Raw genomic sequence first — 20000 nt, 5'->3', positions numbered from 1 at the left:
AAGTTCGAACGAGGTCAACGAGGTCAGTAGCATCCTTGGCTCCGAAATCAACCTCACCAACTTAGAAACAGACGCTTCAACACTAAACGAGACCAACGATGAGTGCTCCGAAAGAATTATCATCAATGTCAGCGGCCTCAGGTTCGAAACCCAGACGAGAACGCTGAATCAGTATCCAAACACGTTACTGGGAAACAATGAGAAACGAAATAAATACTACGATTCACACAGAGATGAATATTTCTTTGACAGGAACAGACCAAGTTTTGACGCTATACTCTATTACTATCAAGTAGCAATCATTCTTTTATTATTGCATTATTAACTTTTTTTACGAGTGCGATTCTCAAAAACTCGGTACATGAACTAATTCTTGACTAAAACTGAACTTAACTGGAAACACTAACTGATACAAATCCACTCGCCAGAGCTCCGGCCGTCTGAGAAGGCCAGTGAATATTCCACTCGATGTTTTCATGGAGGAAATAAAATTTTACGAGCTGGGCAGCGACGTCATCGAGCAATATAAAGAGGAGGAAGGATTCGTGAAAGAGGAAGACAAACCTATGCCTCTCAATGAGACTCAGAAAAAGGTTTCTGTCTGTCTGTCTGTCTGTCTGCTTTTTTACCTGTATTACTAAACATCAAACACAAATTAAATTCATGCCATTCCATATCCAAAATATATTAACGACAACAATGATAAACATTATTAGCAATAAACACACCTACACTTTTAAGCGAAAACACGTGTATATACAGGCACGGGCATACAGACACATTCACACTTGCAAACAAACAAACACGTAAACACGCACGCAAACACACGCACATCCCTAGATATGGCTGCTGATGGAGTATCCGGAAAGTTCGATAGCGGCCAGACTGATTGCACTAATTTCCATCTTAGTGATCCTCCTGTCCATTGTAATATTCTGCTTGGAGACACTGCCATCTTTCAAGGACCCTTACAATACCAACAGCAATAACGACACGAATTTCGTCGCCTCTTACGTCAACTCCAGTATTTACTCCTCTAAGAACGAAGGTTTAAATTTTGTTAATTCGATTTTTTAAACAACCAATCAACGTCAAGCAATTATCGTTAATAGATTATCGTTAAACGACGGACGTCAGTCAATTATCTCCAACTTTAACCAATCAACAACCGACCATTAATTCTTAAAATTTTTTCAATTCATCATTTCCAATCCTCGTCAAGCAAGCAGTCATTAACAGCCAATCACCTGTTTCAATCAAATATCAACAATGCATCTTTGAACAATTATCAACAGCCACCCGTAAATATATAAAATCTGTCAATAGCCAATCACAATCAATCAATAACATTCACAAACCAATCAACGTTTACTACTTTTAGCCACCTATCCAATAGAGGACGACATACCTCAAATAACGGATACCTTCTTCATCTTAGAATCAGTGTGCATAGTTTGGTTCACATCGGAGCTCATACTCCGTTTCGCTTCCTGTCCGGACCATCTCTCCTTCTTCCGAAACGTTCTCAACATCATCGACTTATTCGCCATCGTTCCGTATTTTGTCACCTTGGCAACAGCCGCGGCTTCCACGCCCACAATTTCCGGTGGCGGTGGCGGCGGTGGTAGCACCAAAGCCACAACCTCTCTAGCTGTCTTGAGAGTTGTTAGGCTGGTTAGAGTGTTCAGGATTTTTAAACTGTCCCGGCATTCGAAAGGTTTTCAGTTTGAATTGTGTCTTAATGTATCGTGATTGAATTTAAAAAAAAATATTTTGTTAGTTTAACTGTGTTAAATTGTAGATTTAAAAATATTTGAATCGCTTTTGATCATTTAACAAGCACACAACGCCTCAGTTGCCGCGAAAATGAAACTAGATCAACATAAAACAAACACCAACAATAAAAGACACCAACGCCAATCATAAAAGGTCTTCAAATTCTCGGCCGCACGATCCAAGCGAGCATGAGAGAGTTGGGCCTGCTTATCTTCTTCCTCTTCATCTGCGTCATCCTCTTCTCCAGTGCCGTCTATTTTGCCGATGCAGGCGCCCCCAACAGCCACTTCTCCAGCATCCCTGACGCTTTTTGGTGGGCCGTAGTTACCATGACAACGGTGGGGTACGGAGATATGAAGCCGACGAGTGCTTGGGGAAAGTTAGTGGGGTCCATGTGTGCCATCGCCGGGGTCCTAACCATCGCCCTCCCAGTTCCCGTCATCGTCAGTAATTTTAATTATTTCTACCACAGGGAGACTGATAACGAGGAGAAAGTTAGTTAGAGTTGTGGGGTCCGGTCTGTCCATTAATCGGTTGATTGACTGGTTGGTTGTAAATTATGTGATTGATTGATTGATTGATTGATTGGTTGTTGATTGATTGATTGATTGATTGGTTGATTGATTGATTGATTGATTGATTGATTGATTGATTGATTGATTGATTGATTGATTGATTGATTGATTGATTGATTGATTGATTGATTGATTGATTGATTGATTGATTGATTGATTGATTGATTGATTGATTGATTGATTGATTGATTGATTGATTGATTGATTGATTGATTGATTGATTGATTGATTGATTGATTGATTGATTGATTGATTGATTGATTGATTGATTGATTGATTGATTGATTGATTGATTGATTGATTGATTGATTGATTGATTGATTGATTGATTGATTGATTGATTGATTGATTGATTGATTGATTGATTGATTGATTGATTGATTGATTGATTGATTGATTGATTGATTGATTGATTGATAATTGATTAGGCGTTTGGTTGATCAGTTTGATTAATATCTATATAGTTTATCTTTTATTCATACTTGTTTGAGGATTAGAGATTGATTGGTTAGTTGATTGATAATATATTTAACAACTTCATTGCCTTTTAAGTCTCGCCATTATTTGCCGCTTCATTTTTTTCCATCATCTTATCATCATTTTCTTCCTTCTCATCATCTTATCGATCATTGTTATCATTTGTCGCCTTCATCTCAGCGTCGCAAAAGATCGCAAAGATCGACTTACACACACATACGCGCACACATACACACCTACACACACACACACACGCACGCACGCACGCACGCACCACACACACACACACACACACACACACACACACACGTACACATTTAAGATGGCCATGATGACGTCATCGTCGTCGTCATCATCGTTGAAGAATGTAAACAAACCTGAAAACGACTCTACACAATCATCAAATAATAATAATAATAATAATAATAATAATAATAATAATAATAATAATAATAATAATCGTCGTCGTCGTTACTGCGGCGAAGTCAGCAACAACAACAACAGTAATAATAATAATAATAATTGTGATAATAATAATAATAATATTAATAATAAAATGTCAACGATTAAACAATTATATGTTTGCTTGAATACAAGTGTATATATATATATATATATATATATATATATATATATATATGTCCATATATGTGCGTGCCTTTGTTCATATTATAATGTATATGTTAAATATAAATAAATATATATATATATATATATATACATATATATATATATAAATATATGTATATATATATATTTATGTGTGTTTGTAAATATACATATATATTTTCCTTTGTTTTTCCTTCAATCACTCCATAAACTGTATTGCCCATATAGAAATCTGGTATTTTTGTTATGCTGCCAAATATTATTATTATTACTATTGTTGTTATTGTTGCTATTTATTTAAATGAATATAACGTCACTATATTCTTTTTAATTTTTACAATGACGATGAATATATTATATTAACGTAATAGCGATATTGACGATCTTCTAAATAATTATGACGTCACCGATGACGCAATGACGTCAGTGATGGTGATGATGATGATGATGGGGATGTTTTTGTTTTACGTAAAAAGCTGTTTGTTTATTTTTTTGTTATTACTCTAGAAATACTTAATAAGTTAGTTTTATGTACATCAGTTCAATTTATATATATGTATGTATATATGTATATATATATATATGTTTATTTTTATGGTATCTTGTGTGTTTGTATATGTGTGTGTCTTTGTCTGTATGCGTGGGTATTTGTATGCGTTTAGGCATGTATATATGTATAACATTCGTGTAACTATATATCTAAGTGTGTATATTTTTATGTGGACGTATATACGTTATGTGTTTATATTTGTATGTATGTGTGTATATGTGCGCGTGTTTGTGTGTTTATGTGTGTAGTGTTTTAATAAGAGTAGATTGACTTGATTATGTGTTAGAATCATGTTTCAGTATAGAAAGTCTCGCTTGCAATACATTGATTTTGCAGTGGCTATCATTCATAACGCGTTTTTATTATTTTTTTATTATTTTAGTTGATATTATGATTATTGTTGTTGTTGTTTATATTATTGCTGTTGTTATTTTATTATTATTATTATTATCATTGTTGTTATTTTTTGTTATCGCCTACTGACATTATATAAATAAGTTTAGCCGTAGCTGCGTTATTGTATTTTACTATTGATATAAATACATCAACACTAATTACATCACTCACATTCACATCCACACACACACACACACACACACACACACACACACACACACATCGGTTATTATTCTCATTTTAGCGGATTTACTGTTTTAATATATTTTTGAGCATTTTAAAATGACGAATGTGTGATGTCTGTTTATGTGTGTGTCTGTTTATGTGCGTGTATACACACCCATACACAAACCAACACGCACACACAAAAACACATATAGACACATATATACATATATATATTTCTCTTTTACAATTTTATTATTTTCATAATTAACTCCAAAAAGATCCGATCAAATTGATGAAAAACATACTTACAATTGAATGTACACAATTTTTATGAACATTCTTATACACAAACATACAATTGTATATACAATACAATATACAATCCAGTATACAAACTTTGGTAGGCATACAATTATTTTCTGACATCTAGTTATACACAGTTTCTATATTTTCAAGTATTTTTTTGAAATTTTATTAAAAAGAAAAAGCTTTTGTTTTTCGTTTTCAATAACGAATAAAATTTAAACAAGCATTTGATACAATTCTTATCGAAATTAGCATCGTTATTAAACGAAACTGAGAAAATTCTTGTTAAAGTATCGAAACTTTTAATAGATACAGTATTATTTATACCTAGATTTTGTGGTTGTATCTGTAAATTGTGTTATTATATGTAATGTCTTTGCCGTTATAAACTCCCATCCTATATTTCAACATTACCGCTTTTATCATTCTACTTGTAACAGATAATGGTATCGTTATTGGTATCGCTATTACTGTACTGGTATCGTTATTGGTATCGCTATTAAAACTAGTACCGTTATTGGTATCGTTATTAGTACTGATAGCCTTATTAGTATCGTCATTAAAACAAAAATGAATAAAATGTCTTCGAAAAGAACTGAGATTAAAACTTATGAGGATTTTTTGGAACTTGCCAAAGTGTCCAATGTATCAGTGGTTCGTTTTTAAAAACAAATTTTATCATTCTTTAGTTTTTTCTTCTATATTTTTCAACTTTTTTCTCGGAATTATAAAATCTCCAAGCATAACTTACAATTAACTATTTTAATAGATGAATTTAGTAAATTATGCGTAATTTAATAAAAATAAGAGTTTATTTGAATTTATAGAGTAAATAACATATAAATAGGTATTTAAACAGACAAACAAACAAAAAAAACAAACAAACGAACAAACAAACCAAAAAAAACCAAAAAAACGCAGCGAAATTTATGTGCATAACACTCAGGGTTCTTCTGCTTGCTTTCGAACCAGATAACTGCAGCTGGAAGTGGAGTTAATTATTCCAAAAAGTATTACTACTACTATTACTACCGCTATTACTACTACTACCATTAATACTGTTGCTATTACAACAACTACCTCTACAGTTACTGCTGCTACTACTACTACTACTACTACTTCTATCGCTACTACTACTACTACTACTACTCTACTGCTACTACTACAACAACAACAACTACTACTACTACTACTACTATAATAATAATAACAATAATAATAATAATAATTGTAACAATAATATAACGAAATAAATAATATTATTAATTATCAAAGGACATGAATTCATTAGTACAGGATATTTTATCACACAAAAAAGTGAATGGAACATCTTCAGTAAGTCATTATTACAGTTCTATTTCTATTTTTCTCATAAATAAAATTATTTTTTGTTTATATTTCTACCTATTTATTCAATATATATATAATCGTACTCTAGCACTTGGAGATAATTGATTAACTTTTTTTTTAACACTGCTCTACTCTGCCTTGTTTAATTGTAGAAATGTGAGCCTGATAAATTAATTCAATTGATGGAATGAAGTTATTAATTGATGGATTGATTAATGATTTATTAATAAATAAATTATTTTTTTTTTAATTAATTTTTTGTAAAAGGAAAATAATGTCTCTGAATCTCGCAATAACCAAGTTAACAATGTTTCCTTGATTGGCAACAAAAATGGTGCTAAAATTAAAGTGAAAAAAGTTTTATCGACAAAAAAAAACGTAAAAAATACAGTTGTCGCTACCATTACTACTGCTGCTGCTGCTGCTGCTGATGCAACCGCTACTTCAGCCGCTACTTTTGTTGCTACAGCTTCCACGAATAAAGTAGCTCCTAAAGTAAACCTCGATAGTAGCTTAAAAAAGAGACAAAAACAACAACTAAATTCACGTGAATTTAAAAAGTCTAAAATCGATAATAACGCAAAACCAGTAGCTGCAGTGACTGCAAGGACTTCTGCTGCAGCTTCATATAATGATGATAGTAATAGTAGTAGTAGTGGCGCTTGTACACCTGCTACATCTGGACAGACGCCAGTTTATTGTATGACTGATGATGATGACTGCATCAGTGTTTATGACGGTGGTGCTGTTTTTAGTGGTAATGAGGATAATGATGGCCCTTCGCCTTCCACTTGTAACACGGAAGTGACGTCAGCTGCTGCAGCAGCTACTGCTGCAGTTGCTTCTGTTGTTGGCAATGATGGCGATGGTGAATCCACTCCAACCATAACATTCTGCGCCAATAATAGAGCTGCCATGAAAAAAGTAACTGAAACAACAAAACTGACAACTGCCAACAAAACAACAACATCGTCATCAGATAAAAATGCCGCCGTCAACAAACAAACCCCTAATGCTGGCAACAGCACAAGAAAAAATTTTGCAAATGCGGGAGTGACGAGACAGAACGAAGGTTCGACTTCAGGAATATTAACTGAAAACAATTCGAAACGTTCTACCGCCACAAAGACAACATCGCCAGACAGTTACAGATACAGGATACCACCAAGATCACCAGATTACAATCGTGACATTGACGACATACCACATCATATTTCTCCTACATATCACGGTAGCGACGAACCAGCTGTCCGAATGCCATCTAAGTCACCAGATTACAATAATGAACACATGCCAGTTTGGTGTTCGCCTACATGTAACCTTGAGTCACCAGCTTATCCCTCGGCTGGCTCTAACAGTAGCGATGAACGAAATAATACTGCCAATTCTTTTCAGAAAGCGATTAACCCTGAAACAAGTTGTTCTTGCACAAGACCAAAAACTTCGCCAACTACCGGCGGAATAATAAGTAACTTGCCAGTTAGCTGTATTGTTAAAGACAATCAAAATAATACTTTTATCCCTTACAAAAAACTTTCAGATTGGATAATGACTGGCCCTGAAACAAACTGTTATATCACAACGCCTACAGCATCGCCAACTGCCAACGGGACGAGAAAATACTCACCAGGTGGCCAAGCTAGTTTCAACTCAAGACTTCCTAAGAAGTTGCCAGCAACTCACAAAACAACCAGAACAACACCACCACCAGTAAAAAGCAGTAGCAGTGACGACAACGACATAAACAAAAAAAGTGCTAAAGTCAACAACAACATCAATGGTACTGCTAAAACGAAAGTGGCCACGCCTAACAATAAGCCTCTCGCCACAACTACAACCACATTGCTAACTACCAGTAGAACGAAAACGGATTCATTAGTCAGCAGCGACCAGCAAAATAGCGTCGGATGCATTACAGTCAGTCAAGCTACCAACGCGATAGCAGCTAATTTTAGTCCTGGGGCTTCTATCCCAGCAGTAGCAGCAGCAGTAGCAGCATTGCCAACCGTAAACGAAACATCCTCATCACCTTCCGAAACTACTGAATACTATGATCAAGCCCTGATTCTTGTGAAAAATGATTTTGAGAAATTGATTGCATCAATTGGCACCATTCAAACGGCTACTCTGTCTGTTCTGGAAAGACTAATTAACGAAATCAAAAGTAATAAGGAAAAGAAAAAAAGAAAAACAAATAATAAAAACAAATAAATATTATATATGCTTATATCTTAAATATGAACATTTGATTAGTGATTTATGATAATTCAGTGAATTGTGAAAGGTAATCAAACTTTCTCTTGGCTGCATAGTACACAGTATTGCACTTTTTAATTATAGGCAAAATTATTTTTAAGACGATTATAAAATTATTTTTAAGACGATTATAAATTTATTTTTAAGACTTATTACATTACATTTTAAAATTTTTTATCTATTTGATGTACGGCTTTTACTGTTCAAGTTATTTAAATGAATATTAGTTTGAGTAATATTTCATGTTGGCAAATAAAATTTTATCATACGAATTGAGCTATACCACTTAGACATTAACGTTGAGTTCCAAGAAACACTCTTACACACAAAATATAATAATAAATATGTGACGTAAATACTTTTTTTCATCATCCAGCCATTTATAATGGCAAGAATACAAATAGGTGTTTATAGTTTATACAAGGTATATTGAGCATGTTATTTTAGAATGAAATTATCATATTTAATCAGTATGTATTGAAACCCATATAGCATATATCACATTATGTATGTGATATATGCATATAATGAATAGCATTTATTTAAAACCATTTACATGTTTATTAATTTAAAACTTAATAGATTAAGTCATAGAACAAAAGGACAAAAAATATTCGAGCTGGATTCTCTATCTAAGATCTATGCACTTGCTTAGTGTTTCATTATCGTCTGTTTTAATAAAAATCGTAGCTTTTAATTAGTGGTTAGTGAGTTAGGTAACTAGAATGGCTCACATTGCGGTTATATTTTTATCTGTAACTACTGGTTTGTTTTTTGTTCTCATCGGAACAATCAAACTCTCCCCACTGGTTAACGAGGAAATCTACCGAGATATGGTCAGTTGGTCAGTCGTCAGTTGATTGATTGGTTGATTGATTGATTTGTTTATCTAGTTAGTTCTATCGGAATGTATGTTTATGCTTTTTTTTTAATAAAGTTTAATTTAAATTTTAAATCTAAAAAAAACCATAAAACTCATTACATATGTATTTGCACTTAGCAGGCATAATTTTTATTGAAAAATGGTGTTTGTACTATAAGTATACTATAGTATAACTATAAATAATTATTTTCTTTCATACAGAGGAAAAATTTTATTCGGTTCTCTAAAGTCTTTCCTTTGGCATCAATAACTAAATTTAGGCCAAGTCCCCATGCACTTAGGCGTGTTGTTGGTGTGGTTGAAGTTGTCAATGGCTTAGTTTTGACTTTTGTACCTGGTATGCTGTTTAATGTTAAGCTTCTATTTTTTTTTAATTCATTTTAAAATGACCTTAAATAATTTTAAATTAATTATTGATATGATTAGTAATGATATAATAATCTAATTTTTATTTTTATGATGAATTTTAGGACCATTAAAACAAGTGGCTAACATAGGGCTGCTGCTGTCTTGTCTTTTCTCCATTTACTGCCACTACATGGTGCATGATTCACTCGATAAAATGACATCCCATCTTATTTTTGGTCTTTTGTTGGCCTGCAGATTTATCGTGAGGTTACAGGTCAATGCCAGAGAAGTAAATGATTCAAACACTAAAAATGTTAATTTGAAAAATGATCGAAGACAGTATGATAAAGTTCCTTCAAAAATGTCTACTATAAACCCCGAATATGATATTTCTGCTGAGGAGAATGTCCAAAATAAAAAATGTGATTAATTGATTAATTTTTTTAATTCATATTTGTGTTGTGTAGTTTTTGATGTTGTAAGTAGTCTTCTTATAAATTGTGTCCCAAACAAACACTCATCATATTATTCTGTGGTAGATTATATGGATTGATGTGGTCTTTACTAGTTTTTAATTTTGATTTGATTTTTTCATTTTAATATGTTAACTTATCTAATTGTTTTTGTGTTCTCAATCATTTTGCAATTTATGTTTTTCATTGTTGTTTATATACATTGCAATCTCTCATCAGCTGTGTGTGATAGCCATTTTTAATAGTAGAAACAATTACCAAGTCAGTCTGTTTGTGAGGTACTTTTATTTGGACATCATTTACAATTTCATCAGTTTTTTAAAATATTCAATAAAAAATCATAAAATGTATAAATTCGGTTGGTCCAATAGCAACAAAACGAATTAGAAATTTTAAAAAATATTGAGTTATCACGCAGCGTCGCCAATTACACTGCCGTTACTGGTGGCGTTGGCGTTCGTGACGTCATTAACTTTGACGCCGTCCGCCATTTTTGTTTCAATGGCTTCGCAGACCTGCGCAATGATCGAGTTAGGCACAGACATGGTTGGGTCGTTTACGATGACGATATCAAATGACTTTTTGTACCTTTCTAAAAACTCGTCAACCTGTATATGGAAATTTTGATATCTAATGGTTAAAGGTTACTTTATCTCTAGATTAGTTTTTTTTTTATAATTTATGAAACTGAGCACGAGTACCATCGCATTCAAACTCGATCACGACAACTCAAATTAGCGGACATCACCATTACGTTTTGAAAACTGTTAACGGATGAAACATGGGCCTACCTTATCATTTAGAAATCCAATTTTCAGGATATTTTCGCAGATGGCGCCATCGGCCATTTGCAAATCTCCAAGCGAGTCGCCCATGAGGATGATGTTGTGTCGGTGCTCGATCTCCTCGAAGTATCCAGACCTGTGGATCACGTTCTCGTTCTTGTTGAAGACGTGCATTAATTCACCTTCGAATCCATCTATCAGTCCCTGGTCATGTGATGAGTTGAGTAAATATCAAATTAAATAGACGTTTATCTGAATTCTTGTATGAACGAGCAAATGAACGAATGAATGCATCTGTCTAGACGTGAAAATGCTTGTAGGTATAAATGAATGCATGCATGCATGCATCCGTCGAGAAGTAAAATTACTTTTATGTATGTATGAATGAACCAGTGAATGAATAAATGGATGAATAAATGACTAGATGGATGAAAGGAGGGATAAGTCAATGGATAAAGGATGATAAAATAAATGGATAGATGAATGAATGAATGGATAGACATTGAAAACCGAATTTTTTGTTAAAACAACAGAAACATATGAACTAACAATTAATAAAAAGATCCCAACAAACTTAATGAAAAAAAAATCACTAAATCGACCTCATCGTTAAAGTGTATGAAGTTAGAAACGATTTTCAAGTTGTCATACAGCTTCGACCTTGACTTAAATGTCTCCTCAATGACGTCACCGATGCCAGCTGAAAATACCAGCAATGGTACTTGAAGTCTGTTAAGCTGCTGAAACAGCCAATCACAACCCTTCCTAAAAATAGAAATAACGTTTCTATAAATAGCACGCTTTGTAATTATAACAATGGCGTTACCAAGTTACCTGAAAATAATTCTTGACTCCTTGACAATCTGTGGCAGCCATTCTTTCCTTAGGTTGAATTCTATGAGTAAATCATGTGCTTTAGTCCACCTTGTAATGTAATGGAGAAATATTATTATAATGAAATAATTTAATCAATGTCAAATAAGGGCTTAAAATTATAACGAAACAATTAAAAAAATATATAAAGTAACTAATTGAGAATGATATTATGACAAAGTTAGCTGAAATTTTTCAAGGAAAGTTTCTGTAAATATATTTTAAGGGTAGTTGCAATAATAATGGAAACAATAACAACAACCTTACAGACCACAATCACACACAAACAAAGGTACATAGAAGTTCTGCAAAAAATTTTTTCAATAAAATTAAAAATCCAACCATTCCACCATATACGGAATCTTTTCTTTGATGGCTAAGTATGGGTCGATCTCGATTGCGTAATAATGATCTTTCAATTTTTCAGCCTTCTGTTGATAAATGGATGGAAAGAATTTGCTAGAATCTAAGGCATCTGACCAAAAAATGAATGAATGGATAGATGAATAAATGAATGGATGAATGAATGACTGAAATGTTTGAATGAATATATTATATATAAAGAAACCAATTTGGATAAACGATGAACACAAAAACATACTATAACAAGACTGACAAGGTCCATATTCATCATTAGGTGTTGTTAGAGTCATGTCAAAATCAGATATTACCTAATGGTTATTGTTAAATAATAAAATAATAATAACAATAAAAATTATAATAATTATTATAATTTAATTTCAATTCTTTAATATTATGAATTATAACCCCAACCTGTAATTTTTCAGTCCCTCCCTTGACAAATTCATTTATGATTCTTTGGACTTTCTCGGCATCCTCCATGTGCACGTTGCTGGCTTTTAAGTTGGACTGAAAAAAAACAGAAAGTGAATTTTGATTTAAAAAATAAAATTGCACATCTTGTCAATTCACTAAGTTGAAATTTGGTAAAGTTGTTAGAGTTTCTTATTCTCTTTACTTTATTAATTATATTATTTAGCCATTTTAATTTTAAATTTTAAAAATTTTTTAAAAATTTAATTTAATTTATTAATAAGCAAAGCTAAAGCAAGAAAAGAACATTAGTCAATAGTGAATAGTATTATAAAGTACTAGTATATTTATTAACATTACAATTACAATATTAAATTTTCACTAATTACAATTACTATTAAATTAATTGGTTGGGGTTGCAGTAATAGTTTAATTTAATAGTATTTAATTTTAATAATATTACTATTACAGTATTACTCCAACCCTAAACAATGGATCACCACAAAACAGCCCCATTGACGAAAATAAAACTTTAATCGAAAACACTTAAACTGCAAATTAGTGAAAAAATAAATTAGGAGCTAAAAATAAGAAAAAAAACAAACCATTGCGTTAAAAAACTTATAAACTTAAAAAAATTGATAATATAATTAAAAGTGAACACTAGTTTTAACAAATAATTTTTGTGACGTAAAGATGAACATATGATCGGCAAATCTTAAGGCTCTTAACTTTTTATGTGACTTGATTAATTATGAATAAATACATATATAGAGAGTATAATGTTCTATATGTGTTAATAAATAATAATTATTTCTCTTTTTCTTTTTTTCTCTTTCTCTCTCTCTCTCTCTATACATATTTGTATATATGTATACATATGTATATAGGTGGGTATATACTAAAAACTATAGATGCATGTATTAAATGTATTTTGGACTTACTACAAAGTTTATTTGTTAAAATGTGTGTGTTTGTGTGTGTGTGACAATTTAAAATTTCCTCTGACAAACGTGACTGAAATTGTCAAAAATATGGCATACTTGTCATCGTCGTCGTCATCATCAAATGCATCATTAAAATCATCATCATCGTCATCTTTATTATCATTTAATCGTGTGTGTAAGTTTGTTTGTTTGTGTGTGTGTGTCTTTGTATAAGTGTTTGTGCATATGCATGTGTATGTGTACTGCACATACATAATATATAAAGAAGGACATAATATAATAGTGGTCAGATAAGGGTCAATTATATGCATATTTGAGTTTCTGCTCTCATATGTGCGAGCGTAAAACTAAACAAAAATGTAAGTGTGTGATATGTAGCAGGAGTATGCAAGTATGTGTGTGTGTGTGTGTCTATCTGTGTGTCTTTGCGTGTAAATATGTGCGTATGCGTTTATCTAAATTATTTAAACATTTTGTTATTGTTCGTATTGTATAGGAAAAAAAATGTATGTGTGAATGTGTTTATTTGTAAGTGTGTGTGTGTGTGTGTGTGTGTGTGTGTGTGTGTGTGAAAGTGTGTTTGTTTGTGTGTGTATGTGTGTGAAAGTGTGTGTGTGTAACGGGAAAGCGGCGGACAACAAATATTGCATTGCAAAGCGATGGCGTTTCATTCTATGATACTAATACACGCTGCCTATATAACATTATATATTATTTTATGTTACGTAATTATCTAATTATTAATTTAATTATTAATTTAATTAAATAATTAGTTAGTTAATTATTTTTATTCATTATTTTAACGTCAAATGGTTGAAGGTATATGTACGTAAGCAATGTTTTACAATGTTTTACAATGTGAAAATGCTGGGTGAATTAAATTTAGCTTAAATTTTGAATAAAAATGAATGGATAGCTAAATTAATTAATTAGTTAACTAATTAATTATACAAATTAGAATAAATTAATTAAATGAGTAAATAATAAAACTGTTAGTTTCCAAAAATGAGTTTTTTCGGCTCCTTATCGAACTTCATTTCATCAATGGCCTCTCCTGACAGCAACACTGTCACACAGTTTTTCGAAAATAAGTTGTCGTCCGTGTCGTTGCTACACCAGCAGCAACCACACCACCAACAACCGCACCAACAGCAGCTTCAGAAGCAGCAAACGCAACAACAACAACAACTGCAACAAGAATTATCTACTTTATATCGACAACATCGATGTCATCATACTCCTGATCAAGAAACATACTCAACGGAGCAACAACAAACTGAACAACAACACACACAGCCTCAACAACAACATCAGCAACAAACACAGCATCAACAACAACAGCAGCAACATCTGCAACAACAACAGCAACAACATCAGCAGCAACAACATCAAGAACTGCAAATTGAATCTCCTACTCAACAACAGCAATCACAACAAACAAACCAACAACAAAAACATTTACATCAACAAAAGCAACAACAGCAGCAACAACAACAACAACAACAATCTCCGTCTTCATTTTTATCGTCGGCATTTTTGTCTGGCAAAACCGAAATCGCGAAAACGTTCTTAAACAAAATAACATCCCTGCAACCACAACAACAACAACCACAACAACAACCACAACAACAAACACCACAACAACAGCAGCAACGACAACAACAACAATCACATCAACAACAACAACAAAACTTCATAACGCAAATAAGCAATACCAGCCAATGCAATACATCAAGAGATTTTGCGACAGATAAACAAGACGATAATCATAACGACAACAACAACAATAATAATAATAACAACGACGACAATAATAAAAACAATAACAACTTTGTTGTTGATGTTGATAATGATGATGACGACGATGATGTTTCGAATGAAATCAACAATAATATAGATGATGATAATGCGAAAAGTAAAGAAGCTGGTGATGATGATGATGGTGATGATGATTCTTCTCCGACATCATCATCATCACCGCCAACTTCACTGCCACCATCATCATCATCTTCACCACCGCTATCCCCAATCTTCATCACATCGCCTATTGCTGACATGATAAAAAATGAAATTGATAATAATGATGATGATGATAATAATAATAATAACAACAACAATTCTATTGATAACAATGTTGTTGTTGGTGATGATGATGACAATGATGGAAAGCATGACAATGTTGAGAATGAAAGAGAAAGCGTTGAAGAAACAACGAGTCTGCCTAATATGTTGAGATTAGACGAATGGTTTTTATCACAACAACATTTGCAGCAGCAGCAGCAACAACAACATCAACAACAACAACATCAACAACAACAACAACATCAACAACATCCAACATTATTGAATGAAAAATATCCAACTCCAAATTTTGATTACATTAACACAGACGCTAACATAGAGCAGACGGACGCAACTACAACGTCACAAAACAACAACGACAATGAAATGATCAGTGATGACGGAAATAACATCAACAACAACATCAGTGACGGTGAAAACATCTACAACAATAACAACAACAACAATGACGTCAACAAAAACAATGGTAACGTCAACAATGCCTTACCTAATTTGAGTTACCTGAGCGAAGATGAGAGAAAACACATTGAAGAAGTTATGATGAGAGTCTTGATGGTGGAAGATCCAACGCCTAAGCAGCAGCAGCAACAACAAAAACAGCAGCAACTACAGCAGCTACAGCAGCAACTACAACAACCACTACTACAACAGCAACAACAACCGCAAAACAGACTGGAGACGAAGTACGTTGCAACAATATTTTCATTTATAAATCTCATTATCCTAGTATAAACCTTTTACATATACTCACGCACACACCTATGTATATCCACGTACACAATCATACAAACATACACACGCTCACACACACACACATACACACACGTACACACACACACGCGCGCACACACACACACACACACACACTAACATACACACACAAGGCCTATCGTTTCGTTCATAAATTTCGATTTTTCAATCAGCAAACAATGATTACATGCTTGGAAAAAATGATATTGAGAGGAGAGCTGAGTAGAGAAGAGAGAGAGAGAAAGAGAGAGAGAAAGAGAGAGAAAGAGATAGAAAGAGAGAATGAAAAAAGAGAAAGAGAGAAAGAGACACAGACGCTAATTATTTAAATGCACTTTGTTTTTATATAAAAAAAATCTTATCAACGTTATAAACATTGAAATCAATGATAAAATAACAGCAACAACAACAACATTAACAATGCCAAAAATAACATTAACAACATCAAAAACAAACAACATCAACAACAACAACAACAGATACGAAGGAGAAACAACGCTAACAACAAACAAACCTGTATCGATCCAGGCTTCCAATACACTAGAAACAAGAACCGATGATGACAATGAGGATGAAAATAATAAAAATAACAACAACAATAATATTATTAATTATAATAATTATAATTATAATAATTATGGCGTAATTAGAAACGTTAAGGATAGCACTGATGATTTCAGTAAAACCGACCAAAGTAGAATGTCCATGTCCAGCATGCTTACAAACACGCTGGCTAAAAAGTTTACCAGTCTATCTAATGCATTCAATTTATCTGATATCTCTTTTAATGATATTCATATTATAACTAGTAATTTTGCTACTATTACTACCACTACTACTACTACTACTGCTGCCTTTGCAGCTACTGCCGCCACTGCTACTACTTCTTCTATTACTACTACAGCAGTTTCTCAGGTTTTCAATGCTAAATGTATGGAATCGATTGATGGTCTATTTACCGCTGTAACTTCTAGTAACAATTTTAATTACAGCAGTAATAATGTTACTAAACATACGGATGATATCATTGATACAGTTAATGTATCAGATACTACTAATATTGATACTATGAATGCTTTATTTACTACCGATATTAACTCTACTACGACTACTACTTCCACTACTACTACTGAGGTTACTACTATTACGACAGCAGCTGCTCTTACTACTACAACGACTGCTGCTGCTATGGCTACTGGTACAATAACGTCAGCTGCAGAGAATAACCTGAATAGCACAGATGAAAGCAACAACGGCATTAACTACAATGATAATGACATTGATAACAACAATGGTGATAACAATAAAAATGATAATAGTAATGGTAGTAGTAGTAGTAGTAGTAGCGGCAGTGTTAGTAGTAGTCGTAGTAGTAGTAGTAGTACCAAAGGTCCAGACACTCCGACGTCGGATAGGGAAGATGTGTACAAATTAAACGAAGACGATTATTACACGCTACATAAATTTAAAATACACGGGGATTTCCGAGATTCCGCAGACGTCAGCGTTGACGTCATCGTCGGTGGTGGTAATGATCCTGGCGGTAATGATGATGATGATGATCGCGATGGCGGTGGCAATAGTAGTGTTGGTGGCTGTAAGAACAACTGGATGATCAGAGATGATGATGGCGATGGTGATGATGACCTAAGATTTGATCTGAGTGAAAGTAAAAGGATTAGTAATGGTGATCTCAATTATCATAACGATGATGATGATGATGATGATAACATCAATAACAACAACAATAATAATAACAACAACAATAATAATAATAATAATAATTATATTAATAATGATAATAACGATGATGACGGTTATAATACTAACAATGATATTATTTACGACGAAAGAAGCCCTATTGCAGCTACTACTATTACTACTGCAGCTACTACCCCTACTACTACTACTGCTGCCACTACTACTACTACTGTTACTCAAGCTGCTACTATTACTACTACTTTTACTGCAGAAGTTAATAATGACGATTCTAGAAGTGACGCTAATAAATATGGAGTCAGTATTATGAAGAATATTAAAAAATTTGACTTTGGCATTTTTGCTCTCTTGCCTACTACTACCGCTGCTTCTGCCGCTACTACTACTGCAGCTACCACGACAGCTACTACTACTTTTACTACTACTACTACTACTACAAATAATAACCTTAATGATAACAATTTATTTGGAAAAGTTTTTAAAAGCGTGAAGTCGAGCGTAGGTGCCGCAACAAGCGTTATCTACAGTAAATTGGATGTCAGTCATCCAATGTATAATGACAACGATAATAATTATAATAATAATAATAATAACAATAACAACAACAACGGGGATATTAGAAATAATGATGATATTTATGATAATAACGCATTTAACCATAATAACCTAACCGCCGGTACTACTAATGCTACTGCTGCTATTACTACTACTACTATAATTACTACTACTACTACTTCTACTACAACTACTTCTACTACAGCTACTACTTCTGCTAGTAAAACTTTGTTTGATAATACATATGCTAGAACTGCTAAAAACACATCAGATGGTATGAAGATCTGTGACGACGACGATGATGATGGTGATGATGATGATGGAAATTTTGATGATGATAGTAGTTGCAGTAGTTATGGCGCGAACGCGAAAGATGGAATTATAGAGGAAAATGTTGGAGTTCTGCCAGAAATCACGTGGTATCAGGTGAGTAATGGTAATGATGATGATGTTGGTGGTGGTGGTGGTGATGATGTTATTGTTATTAATCATAGTGATGATGAGGATAATGATGATAAGGATGATGATAATGATGATGATGATAATGATAATGATGATGACGACGACAAAAAATTTTTGCAGAAAAATGAAGAAACGGATGAAATGGAAAAAAATAATGAGGCGTCTGTTTTTCCGAAACAACAACCGCAACAACAACCACTACTACTACAACCACAAGAACAACAACCACCATTACTACTACAACATCCACTACTACTACAATCACAACCACTACTACTACAACCACAACCACCACAGCAGTTTCAGCAAGAACATTTAGACGAAGAAATACAACAAAAACAACAACCACGACCACAAGATGAATGCTGCGCGTGTTGCGGTCTAACTCAGCCGACTAATATCCGACTAAATTCGAATAATCCCGAAACCGACTATTCGCCAGGAACATCTCTGTTATCGGAGCATCCCTACTTTTATGCATGTCCAAAGTGTAATTTGTTTGTCTGTCAGAGCTGTCTGGTCGACATTAGCACATGCTCTGAAGATGTAAAGAGAAAGATGATGACGACGACGATGACGTCATACGATGACGAGGTAATGATTATGATGGTGACGATGGTGATAATGATGATGACGATGATGTTAATTTACTTTGCTGTTTCTAAAGCAACAACACTTGGCAAGTATTTAAATTTGCTTATATATTCACATCACATCTCTCGACACAACTCTTTATTTCTCCGTCTGCCTGTCCGTCTGTCTTTCTCTCTCTCTCTCTCTCTCTCTCTCTCTCTCTTTCTTTCTCTTTCCCTCTCTTTTTCTGCTTTTATGTTTTTCGGCTTTATTTTTCAGAATTTTCAGTTTTTAGGATTAATATGGTAAACCT

At 33.3% G+C, this 20000-nt stretch overlaps 4 protein-coding genes across 4 annotated transcripts in view; 3 read left to right on the top strand and 1 right to left on the bottom strand.

Moving 5' to 3' along the window:
• Positions 1 to 100: 100 nt before the first annotated feature.
• Positions 101 to 2279, top strand: HELRODRAFT_65928 (hypothetical protein; the record flags this gene model as incomplete). The annotated part of the gene is made up of 5 exons (XM_009021715.1): positions 101 to 292; positions 429 to 593; positions 841 to 1014; positions 1399 to 1717; positions 1930 to 2279. Coding segments are annotated over 5 exons (1200 nt in total), but the record flags the coding sequence as incomplete, so codon positions are not given.
• A 6909-nt stretch (positions 2280 to 9188) lies between these two features.
• Positions 9189 to 10124, top strand: HELRODRAFT_65843 (hypothetical protein; the record flags this gene model as incomplete). The annotated part of the gene is made up of 3 exons (XM_009021714.1): positions 9189 to 9299; positions 9548 to 9683; positions 9817 to 10124. The coding sequence occupies 3 exons, from the start codon at positions 9189 to 9191 to the stop codon at positions 10122 to 10124; spliced, it is 555 nt and encodes a 184-aa protein (XP_009019962.1).
• A 309-nt stretch (positions 10125 to 10433) lies between these two features.
• HELRODRAFT_106717 (hypothetical protein) lies at positions 10434 to 13245 on the bottom strand. Its single transcript, XM_009021713.1, has 8 exons — positions 13205 to 13245; positions 12600 to 12695; positions 12427 to 12496; positions 12168 to 12300; positions 11787 to 11876; positions 11555 to 11717; positions 10959 to 11156; positions 10434 to 10775 (listed from the first exon to the last, which is right to left on the bottom strand). The coding sequence occupies exons 1-8, from the start codon at positions 13205 to 13207 to the stop codon at positions 10578 to 10580; spliced, it is 951 nt and encodes a 316-aa protein (XP_009019961.1). The 5' UTR covers positions 13208 to 13245; the 3' UTR covers positions 10434 to 10577.
• Positions 13246 to 14551: 1306 nt separating this feature from the next.
• Positions 14552 to 20000, top strand: part of HELRODRAFT_161833 (hypothetical protein) — a gene marked incomplete at both ends in the record, with an annotated part of 10959 nt that continues 5510 nt past the window's right edge. The window contains 3 exons of the mRNA XM_009021712.1: positions 14552 to 16311; positions 16858 to 19078; positions 19412 to 19602. Coding sequence (XP_009019960.1) covers positions 14552 to 16311; positions 16858 to 19078; positions 19412 to 19602 — 4172 coding nt within the window. The remainder of the gene's footprint in view (positions 16312 to 16857; positions 19079 to 19411; positions 19603 to 20000) is intronic.

This window comes from Helobdella robusta (genome assembly GCF_000326865.2).
Source record: "Helobdella robusta unplaced genomic scaffold HELROscaffold_3, whole genome shotgun sequence".
Taxonomy (NCBI): Eukaryota; Metazoa; Annelida; class Clitellata; order Rhynchobdellida; family Glossiphoniidae; genus Helobdella; species Helobdella robusta.
This window is presented reverse-complemented; position numbering and strand designations above follow the sequence as displayed.

Excerpts from the sequence above, each read along its gene's own strand:
- HELRODRAFT_106717 (XM_009021713.1), bottom strand. Across the intron at positions 11,718-11,786 it reads GAGTCAAGAATTATTTTCAG|GAAGGGTTGTGATTGGCTGT; the intron begins GTAACTTGGTAA and ends TTCTATTTTTAG. Across the intron at positions 10,776-10,958 it reads TTGGATTTCTAAATGATAAG|GTTGACGAGTTTTTAGAAAG; the intron begins GTAGGCCCATGT and ends TTCCATATACAG.